Below are 11,470 nucleotides of genomic sequence, written 5' to 3'. Positions count from 1 at the left end.
GTCTATAGCAGGCACGATGTGTACGATTCTAGGATCAATTACGTACACTATTCTTATACGATTACTTAAAACCCTGGATTTTGGTATAACTACATTGATTAATGTTATTTGCTTGGTAACTGTCTAAAATCAAATTGGTTTGAGGTAAAAAAAATATAGAAAATTGGAATTTTGTTCAACCTCATTTTGGCGGGAAAAGAGACTGGAACAGATTAAGAGAAGTGCTAGACTGGTGTCGACAAGTTTGATATTGTCGAGAAAATTACAATCACCTAAAAATCACACATTTTTCATCGATTCGGTTAAATGTTCGCAATGTTTACTCAGGATCTGGTATCAAGTCGGTATTTTTTTGGTCAAAAATGATATAAACATTTTATTGTCAAAGAAAAAGTGCCGAATATTACACTATGGAGAACAGAAATGCCCTTCTCTCTACTTCTTAAATACAACAATAAAAAATCGAAACCGCTTTGGAAAAGAACCGCCCAAAGCATTAGTGTGCTCTGTGGGAGAGTGGTAAGGGGTAAATTGGTCTTTTAACAAAGCGCTGTACGCAGAATACGGGAAAATTGGGCCTGTATATGAACTGATCGAATCATTTATTCATATTCGGAATCGCAGATATTGTTTGCCCAAGTTGCAATTTGTTAACTGTGACGGGGAATCCTTGGAACGATTCGGTGAATGAAACTCAATGAGACGTAAAGGTGAAAAAGACAAAAGTTACTATTCACTGTACATCACATCAAAATTGCATATTGTTTGAAGTTCGGCGTCTGTTACATACTACGCTCTAACGTACTTCATTTTAAAAATCTGACTATCAAAAATGATTTTATGCTTACGGATTGTGTACTTTTTGAACTAAGAATATTAGAATTATGAAGTTCCGAGGCGAAGAATGACATTTCCTCGAAAGTTGTGACGTCATCATCCTTTGTATCCAGCGTTCAAAATCATACAATTTTAATTCAGTGATGAATGACTCAAAATGAATTTTCAAAAAAACACAAAAAATGAATAGGAACAATTTCGTCTCAATTTACACATTCTATACTTTCATTCATACGATGGTTTAACAAAAGTTTTTTTCGGGGAGGGGGGCAAACGTGTCAAGCGTTGTCAAACTCTTTTGAAAATTAGGCGCTGTAACTGTAAATTTGAGTTTTCTCAACGGACCAGGCATGTATGTCTCGGCGCCAAGGGAGTCGCACCTCGTTTGCACGTTACTCAGATTGACATGCAAATGTTATCATTTTTGTCGCGTCTCCGCTATTCTTACAAAACAAACTTTATCATCGTTATTCTTTTGTTATAAAATGTATAACGTTTTTCTTAAAGTGAAAATTTTGTCGTTTTAAATCTAACATGAAACTGCAAATATCCACTTACAAAAAAAAAATACAACCGGAGTTGGAACTGAACTTATAAAGCGCCGCCTATAGTTCAGATCCGGAGAGTACAAATTCGATCTATCGAAACTTCCTCCGTAATAAAAGGAAATTCCTGGGGTCTTAAAATCATTTAATGTAATGACTTTCAAGAAAATCACGCAAGAAAATAAGATATTCCCATGACATATAAAAAGAACGTAATTCTTGACCTTCAATAACAACCGTTTGTAGAATAGATATGCTTTATCGATTTATAATCATGATGAGCGAAAACAAATCGACTTTTCTCAAGGGACGCCTGCAACGTTTTTCATACACGTGTTCAAGCTATTTTCATTTGGGGTCTCATCGCCAACCTTCGCCAACCTTTGTTCTAGTGTCTCTCTCTCTCATTAGAATGTACCCCCGCATTTGAGTGTGGCCCAAATTTTGTATTTGAAAGTTTTTGCTAAGTTATTACGGGTTGCGCTTTACCTCAGTCAATACTTGGTGGTGTGAGGTTTTGGCAAACAACATACACAAGTATGAAGAAATTGCTTTTTGTATTTCAAATATATCAATTTTATAAACTTTTATTTCTTACTTTAATTTCTACATCTTTGTCATTTTGTCTCTGGATAAAAAGTTTGGATATTAAGTTCGATCATGATTTGTTGATTTAAAAAAAATCATTTTTATCCTACCTACTCGAAACAAAACATCCATACAAAATGACATTCATTTCCAAGAATATAACCGTTAGTTTTATAATTTGACTAATGCGTACAGAAATTATATAATTATTCTTGATAATAACACCTAAAAGAAAAAAATGACAAGCTATCACTAATAAATAACCAATCGATGTACCCTACGGTTTAAAATCCAGCCAAAAATACACCTCACATATATATGTATGTATGTATGTATGTATGTATGTATGTATGTATGTATGTGTGTGTATGTATGTATGTATGTATGTATGTATGTATGTATGTGTGTGTGTGTGTGTGTGCGTGCGTGTGTGTATGTATGTATGTATGTATGTATGTATGTATGTATGTATGTATGTATGTATGTATGTATGTATGTATGTATGTATGTATGTATGTATGTATTCATTAAGTGTATTCATATAGAAGTATGTCTTTTTTTATAAACGAAGGTGGATATAATTGTTCGTAATTGTGTTCGTTATTTTGTAAATTTGTTCACGAGGAGATCAACATCGGTTAATTGAATCTATTTGTTATTATACGTTTATATTAACCACAAATATTGAAACTCAGTTATGGACACTGTTCTGTGGGTGCGCTGCACTATGCTGGTCACGATGGCATGCTGAAACCGAGCCTTGGTGAAAGTACATATACAACGACGTGAAACAAGAATACTCGCACGCCACTAAAAGATATACTCATCACCATTCACATTTCCCTCAGAGTAAAATTTAGCTCTATACTTTGATCGACACAAAATGACTGTATGCTCCCCAGTATTGTTAAAATGTAAAATGTCAGTATAGAACGATAAATATTGAAATCAAAAGCCAAGTATTTGATGACGTCATGCCTACAAGGAGGGAACTGTTATTCGTAAAATATATCCTACAGGGAAGAAAACCATGAAAGAAGGGTATGAAATACGAAGACATTGTTTGTCTTGCTGAGATCGAGTACTGAGGGTACCTGATAAGATTTTCTTACATTTTTCATCTTAATTAATTCTATTATTCGGCTACAATCCGAAAACAGCGGGAGTGAAAGTTGCTTCGTAGTCGTTTCCTGCCGGTAAGGCCACGACAGACGAATAGCTCCAAAGCGATCACCAACTGACACGGAATAGTAATCAATAATGAAAAACTGACAATATTTTTTTTTTCAATCTGCAAAAGAAATGGACAAAATTGTTGCAATTAGCAACAAGTAAAGGAAAGAATTATGAGACCATGGTAATCCAGTCATGCCTTCGTTTGGCGTCGACTAAAACGAACAAAGCAATCGTGTCACTATGTGTGTATCATTCTAGGAAATAGTAAACTACTGTAAAAAGTGAAATCGACATTAAAAACCTTTTTAGTTTGTGTATCGGCGTGTTTAATGTTTCTGTCCCCACAAATCCCACGTTCGAGTTAAAATTCCAGCTCGATATTGCAAACAATTTCCCTTAAGTTAGAGATTAATACTTGACTAGATTCGTACATCAAACTTACAACATCGCGTTTGTTTGAAATAGTACAATACACGTGAAATTCACATCGAAATTGACATGTGTAATAAATTCACTTTCGGTACATTTAATGAATGCATTCTACCCTTACAACAGGCTTGGTGCAGTAAGTTATTAATGTTTCAAAACGCAAAGAAAAAAATATAAAAAAATAGACAACATTTATGTTTTTCAGATGTGAATCCAAAATTTTCGTGATGTGATGCAGTATGCATAATTTTGAAAACTTTCATCAGGTTGACCTATTCATATCCAACTGTTTCAATAATTGTCCACGTTAGTTTTCTCTGGAACGACCCCGAAGCTAAAAAATTATTCCATTCAGACTTTTTCTTTTGTGTAGATGTATGAGTATATAGAAAATATTCAAGAGAACGCAATTTATATTGAGTTTCTGCTGGTTTGAATCATTTTTAGGGTAGACAGTTTAAAATATCACAAATGGAAATAAAACCATTGTGATTCGTCAATATTGTTTTCTCTCAGACGAGAGGCACTATCTCGGAGTCAGTCTGCAATCTATTGAACCATTACGCTGTATAATAAGTTGGCATTGTGCTATCGTGTTGTCAACAACGACTACAACTATATGGGACATCTGACAGAATAAAATAATATTTAAATACCATACCTCTGTACGTTTAAAAACACATTTTCGGGGTCCCTACTCATACGAAACCAAATCGGTCCCTTCTGTCTTCAATACCGATACTGGATCGAATCCTACCACGCGCAGCGAAGCTGTGGACTGCTACTATGCGAAGTGAAGGGAGGTAGAGATGTATAGTAGTCCAGTGACAAATCGCTAAATTACGACTCGTTACTTTTTATTGCTGTCCACTTTTGACAAATGACTGTGGAAGTGTCGATTTAACCACACAAAATTGGATAATATGGCTGCACAAGAGGGAACAAATTCTACAGAAAGGGCTAAAATTAGGGTTGATATGGTAATTGTTGGCCAATTTACAGAATTGCTGTAATATGCTTTAACTATGAAAACTATGCATAGTGCACTGTGATCATATCAATCACGTATTTTGTTATTTTAACGGATGATGTCTGTTATTTGCTCGCTAAACACTGTCGCGTGGTTCCACTCTCTTTTTTATCTATAGCGGTAACTATATTCTCCCCGCGGACACTTATTGACATTTTTCCCGTTGAGTATACAAGATAAACGCCGTGGGTCGGTGGGATTAGTGGAGGGGTCAGCGGTAAATTGCTGTAATTCACACTTGTAAGGGTTTATGGTGAGCGTTTAGGCCTGCAATTATCCAAACTGCTATTTACACTACAGTCAATACAAGGTAAACACGAATCTAATGTGTCTTGTGTGGATGTCACCCCAACGCAAGGTGGCTTTTCAAAACATGCTCATTTTCCCGTGACCAATAGGTGCACGGCTACGACTGCAAGCCCTGGACAATATCAATTGCTCCCGTGTGCGGCTTAACTTTTATCGCTAGTCGCATGGTGTACGTGGGCATTTAAGACACGGCGCCAGTGGTCCGCTTCCACAACTGTCTTCTCTTCTAGTGCACTGACGATTCCTTTTATTTGGCCGGCAAACATACAAACTTTTTGTATGGACTTTCTTTTCAGAATACTCGGAGGATTGTTGTTGTAAAAGGCTTGTTATGTTTCGTGGTCAGATTCACTGAAAGCAGTTTGAAAAGAAGTGCTACTTAACAGCTATTAAATGAATAGAGGATGATAGAGGAATAATAGGGGGTTGTATGTAGACCCCGTCTATACTATCAAGCGCCCGCCCGACCCCTGTCACCCCTTGTGTCAGGGGTCATATCACCAGTTTTGAGAGATGAGGCTCGAGACAAGTTATCATGTTTTCGCTCCTATCTGTAATGCACCTCCCTCAAACACTTCCTCAGGTGTCAAGTACAAGTTCAGGTACGAATGGCGAAGCACCAGAAGAAAACAATTGAGTGACAGTATTGGTCGATTCTCAATGTTTTCGCCTATCTGTCTGGAGCCTTGCGACTAGACAAATTCACAAAGCTGAACAATAGAGTGAGACGTTGGCCTGTACGATAGCTTGCAATTACGAACAGTCCGATCCTAGCTAATTAAATATTCGGTGCCGGACAATTACAGACTATTATTCGCTGAGCCAATCGTACTAGTTCTAAAGTCAGGGGCGTGTCCTATAAACATACATATTAATTTTACCGCGTGGGGGCCAATGCTTATTGACTTAAGGATAGATAGATCGTAGGCTGACAAGCACAAATCGTTCATACTCTCTGACAGTAGTGGTAGTTACACGGCGACTAGGAGGAAGGAAAAAACTTCGATAATTGTCCGCTGATGTCTTTAATGACGAGCCTCGCTGACGGACTTGACGTCGAAGCTTCCAAATCAGCTTTCATGGAAATCCAACAGATGCAGCAACAAGGACCGGTATACGGTGCGCCAACGCATCACCACTACCCGGGACCGATGCGATGTCCACCCACCGGTCCATCCCAACACGACTCGCCGTTCGGCGCTCCGCAACATGCACGACCATTAGGCTACCCGTTTCACATGAACCCTATGGCAAACCATAGTCATCATTATCTAAACCCTTATCAAACAGCAACAACGTGCACAAGTCCCACGATGACGAGGGAAGGTACGTACCTTGTCACTGACACCAGTGTCCATTTCCGAGTCGCTCGAACAACAAAAAGTCATCCATTTCGGCTGAAACCCACATGCCTACTGAAGCGTCGCGGTTGCAATGTTTGAACCATACTGCAATCAAAGCAATAACCAATTCTATCATACGACCAATCGCCAATAAAAGATTACAAGATCAATTCGAGTCAAAGATTTTTTCTTTAAATACAATAGTTTTAGCAACCAAATTAATCCCATTTTACGAGGAACATGAGAATGCTGAACGCTTTCCCGATGCTGTAAATCACAGAACTAGCAAAGTACATACATGTTTATGTCTTTTTCATTTTTTACAGCCGAGAAGACAGTATCAGAAAACGAACTCCGGGTGAACGGCAAAGGCAAGAAGATGAGGAAACCACGAACAATATACAGTAGCTTGCAGCTTCAGCAATTGAATCGCCGATTCCAACGAACGCAGTACTTGGCACTGCCAGAGAGAGCCGAACTGGCAGCCTCGCTCGGACTTACACAAACTCAGGTATGGGAAAGGAGTTTTACTACACGCACATTAATGTAGCTGTCTTGCTAATTTTCAATGAAATCGTTTATGATTTATATATATATATATATGTATTTATCTTGGTTGTTCTGCCCCCGTCTAATAACCATTTTTATGCAATTAGAGAGAAAATGGCGAGCGGTTTACCGTGATTATGTCGAACGGATAGCATAATGATATTTAACTCAATACAAAACGTCCTACCAGCAACTGCAAATAGATATTTGAGTATTTTTATATGTAATATACTAAGCTGTCCTTAGTCACATGACGTAAAATTGAATTTCTTGGTGTACAGTTTCATAGTCGACATATAATCCCAAAAATTCATGTATGGAAACCACCGGCGTAGCAATGTTGTAATTCACAGTTACTTGATAATGGTTAAGATTACTTGAATTGACGGTAACGAGCTCTAACAATCATTCAAATCTCGCGTGTATCTTTACATTTCAATTTGATTAGCGTGACTTGAGTTACTACAGCCTAAAGTTGTGAATTTGGCGGATTTTTCTTCAAACTTAGTCTTAAAAATTATCAACAGTTGATTCGGGTGTTCTTGTCGTTGTTTGCTGCCACTACGCGTTGAGTGTAACCTTGTTTAGTAAGTCCTTTGCTTTGTCAAGCACTGGAGCCGATCCGGCGACCTGCGCTCTCCCTTTTTGAAAGTGTTGATGCGTCTCACACTTTTTGCTACTGTTAATGTTCCCATGTCGTGGGTTTTATTATTCTGAATGTGTTGTCTATTCACAATATGTAATACGTTTTGTGAAGACGAGAATTTCGTTAGATTCCGTTTCCCCGTGTGAACGCAAAAATATTGAAGTTCATGACCAATCTCCAAATTGCGTATTCTGAGTTTAACGTGTGTGTATGTCGAACTTCCGTGTGAACCCCCTCGCTACGATTTAAATTTATGAATCGCCAACCACTTACGACCGAATCCATACCTAGTTTATTTTAGCCGCCTTCTGTTCAAATTTTCAGAAGTCCAGGAAGGAGCGCCACTAAACACAGACTCCGTCACGTTGTCACAGGATAATGAAACCTATAGCTCGTTTGATTATTTCCCCTGAATTATACACATTCATTCGTATGTTGACATTAGTTCGCTTTGTATTGAGTCTACATTGACAACATCTCAAAACAGTCTATGTATTTTAATTAATATTCATCTTGGTTATCAAAGAGAGGCTATTCACAGATTAAAAAACGCGATAAAGAGAAAATTTCAACAAAAACCCGATCGGCCATTGTCGGGTTGAATAGATATTATATCATAGCGTAACTGTGTAAATTTCTATAGCGTGAGAGTTGTTGACATGGGCTGTCCACGGCGGCGCTTTCATGCCCACATTTGATAATTTGCGCCCAATTTTTGTTAGTTTCGTTGTTTAAGAGAACTAACAAAAAATTAATAAAAAGTTAGAAACTGGTACAGATTAACGACAGGAGTAGAATGATCAATAATTGAGATTCGATGCGTCCCTCTGGTCTTAGCAATAGCGGAGAAAATCGAGTGTTTCTGCTAGGTTTTGAGTTACCCGATTTCAGAGAAATAGGGTCCTATGAACAACACATGCACAATTAAATAGATTTATGTTTGTAAGGTAAGCTCCAATTTAACATAGCTTCAGGGATAACACTATACAAGTCATAAAAGTCAAATAAATAATACTTTCTGGAGAGAGAAAAATACATTTTGGGAGATTATCGATATTAATGTATAATAATCGAATGTTTTTCACATATCAACAGTTAGTCTTTCTCCAGGGTTTGCCTCGTCTATATATGCGTTGATACCGAACGAATGAACAATAGAGGCCAATTAAAATTAATTTAGATGATAAAGTACATAGGGGATATTTCATTATCAGTCGCTGAATCCGAGAGATGGCACTTTAACGCTACCAGCAGGATACTCGGCAATGAATATCAAATCACCATTGAATGTACAACAATAACACTGTTACCGGTGATGTGTCAGTTTACACAAATTTTACACTCTTTCGGATTTCAAACGCGGCAAAGCCGGAGAATTATCAAGCCATTGAGAAATCAGGATAACTGTGTTAGCACTAAATTAAGACATTTTCAACGAATTGTTCCCATTTCCGGATTTTAACAAGAAAGCCATTATAGTGTAAAGCTGTACATGTGGATAAATATATAAATAATTTAAAATGTCAGGGAAAGCTTTTTTCCCCCCTTTGCTGTACAAGAATATAATGAGAGAGACTGCAGTGAGTATTATTAATAGCCCCCGGTGGAACTCTACTGTACAGGTCTGATCGCCACTATATCCTTATATCATTTTCATTTTTATTGTTCGCTCCTGATTAGTGATATAACTTCTTCTTCTTTTTAAAATCCTCATGTCAAAATCATTTTCCTCAATTCAACAGAACTGATAAAAATCGACTGTTGACTGAACATACATATATATAATGCATGCAACAATTTTTGTTTCGACTTGTTGCTGAAATTATGTTAACCAATGAAGCTGGTATACTAAGCTGAGCTACATATTAAATTGCAACAAACACTAATAGCTTTACGATTTCTCTATCCTTTAAAGTCATCACAGCTATATCACTAGCTTAGTCAGTTAATGAGAACTATTGGAATATTTATCATATTCAATATTCATAACATTAATAAAATCTAGATTGTATTTTCCATATGCTTATGCCTGTAATCAACATCTCTTTTTTTGGAAGGGGAGGGGGTTTACGAATAATCAGTCGTGGGTCAAAGGGCAGGGAATTTGAGAATGATTTGATGTTTAACCGTGCCATCTCACTTATGGCCTGATTTAGAGTTCTAGTAGTCCAAATTGAATGGTAGAACAATGATAAATACAGGAGACAATTTCGTCTCAATATCAGTTACGCTGACATCTGTTTTGTCTTTTTTTTTGTAAAATATTTCTGACTTTACAGTATTGTTTTTCTATATGGAAGCACGCTTTTAATTTTTGACTCCAATTTTAATATTTGACTTCAGTTTGTTATATATTATGAAACCATTTCATAATTTGCTGCTTTCTCAATTCATAGAGACAAGTTAGACGTTGATTGTGCTTACATTTCACATTCAGACAGGTTGTCGAATTTCCATGTGCAGAATCTGAGCTTTTGTTGTTGTTTACATATACTCAGTGTAAAACTATCAAGCCAATTTCAATCAAACACGGTACTAGAATCTAATATATCAGTTGCAATGAAAATATCTGAGTTGTATGGACATGTTAACTTTCATAGAACCACATCACGATTTATAAGATTGACTCAGTGACACACAATAACTGGAGTGCATAGATTCGTGCGTCGACGTGTTTTAATAGCAATATATAACTATGACACAACTCTATATAAATATAAACTGTATATTCCCTCTCTCTCTAATGGGTCTCATTGTGTGCTTGTTAAACTGGTACAAACGCGATATCATAACTTCACAAAAAATTACAACATTTTAACAATTCCTGAATATGGAAATGAGAGAGAACATGCTACAACATATCACTTGACAGCATGCCTTTTATTTATGAATTATTATATCTTCAACAAGTTAATGGGACCCTATTAAATAAGTGAACTCAGGCATACATATTGAAATACATTTCATCATTCGAGTATGACTTGATTTATTAGGCCGATATCTACTGCGTTGTAAGTGAAATTCGTGGCGTCCTGTTTCATCCAAACCTTGACCATGGCATTGACCACATGGAAGTTTTATCTAATGTATTCTTGACCGTACATTCATTTTCTGGTGATTTACCCCCATCAAATAGTACTAGTCTGTTTGTTTGTTTGTTTGTTTGTTTGTTTATTTGTTTGCAACAAGTTTGATGTTTTTTTAGGCATGTTTAAACTATTTTTATATATATTCACACCTGCTGATTTTGCCGACGATTTACCGAAACAATTCTTAAAACAGTAGATTTAGTGTATTTGAACAATTCACTAGGGTGGATTAGGTTTTGATTCAAAAGTCTAGTGGCTAAAAAATGTTTTATTTTAATGCAAGTGAAATCAACATGTGGATCGTGCTACTTTTTTATTGTTTATTCCTTCTTTCTTTATTCTTTGTTTGACTTTTAAAGGTGTGTCCGTGACAATGTTGTAAGTGCTTCTCTCTCTCTCTCTCAACAGGTTAAAATTTGGTTTCAAAATCGCCGGTCAAAGTACAAGAAAGTTCTGAAACAACAACAACAACACCCACATCAACCACCCTCACAGCAACAACAACAGAGTACCCCAAACACTCCCAACGTTACTGCAAACAGCCAAACGGCGCAGCCGCCGACGCCGAACAATCCAAACCCTGCCCCGATGACAATGAGTAACTCGTCTTCGCCTCCTGTTTGGGACATTAGTACCAGTAAAAACAACAGTAATTATATGCCACAATATTCCTGGTACCATCAGGACAACTCGTCTATACAACAACCCCAATTATTAACATAAAGGTTAGAGGGCTTGTCGCAAAAAAATGGTTATTTATTAACAGTGAATGGCAGAGAAGTTTTGAATGTTCGTAAGTCTTCATATTTCTTTTACGTTTGCACTCTGTTTACCCATGTCAAAGTTCTCAAAACTAAAACTCGCGAGTCTTTTTTTTAATGACTCGCCGACGAGAAATTGCGGATACAAAAACTCCCTCGCTCTAGTCT

The 11,470-nt window shown here is 36.9% G+C and overlaps 1 protein-coding gene across 1 annotated transcript; it reads left to right on the top strand.

Moving 5' to 3' along the window:
• The first annotated feature begins 5,933 nt into the window (after positions 1–5,933).
• LOC144447559 (homeobox protein DLX-6-like) lies at positions 5,934–11,264 on the top strand. The gene is made up of 3 exons (XM_078137620.1): positions 5,934–6,240; positions 6,584–6,768; positions 10,950–11,264. Exons 1-3 carry the CDS (start codon positions 5,934–5,936, stop codon positions 11,262–11,264), a joined length of 807 nt encoding a protein of 268 aa, XP_077993746.1.
• The last annotated feature ends 206 nt before the right edge of the window (positions 11,265–11,470 follow it).

The sequence above is a fragment of the Glandiceps talaboti genome, chromosome 16 (assembly GCF_964340395.1).
Source record: "Glandiceps talaboti chromosome 16, keGlaTala1.1, whole genome shotgun sequence".
NCBI lineage: Eukaryota > Metazoa > Hemichordata > Enteropneusta > Spengelidae > Glandiceps > Glandiceps talaboti.
This window is presented reverse-complemented; position numbering and strand designations above follow the sequence as displayed.

Bases quoted from the DNA above. Each gene is read 5' to 3' on its own strand.
- LOC144447559 (XM_078137620.1), top strand. From the start codon at position 5,934: ATGTCTTTAATGACGAGCCTCGCTGACGGACTTGACGTCGAAGCTTCC. The intron at 6,241-6,583 runs GTACGTACCTTG...CATTTTTTACAG, and splicing joins TCCCACGATGACGAGGGAAG to CCGAGAAGACAGTATCAGAA. The intron at 6,769-10,949 runs GTATGGGAAAGG...CTCTCTCAACAG, and splicing joins TCGGACTTACACAAACTCAG to GTTAAAATTTGGTTTCAAAA.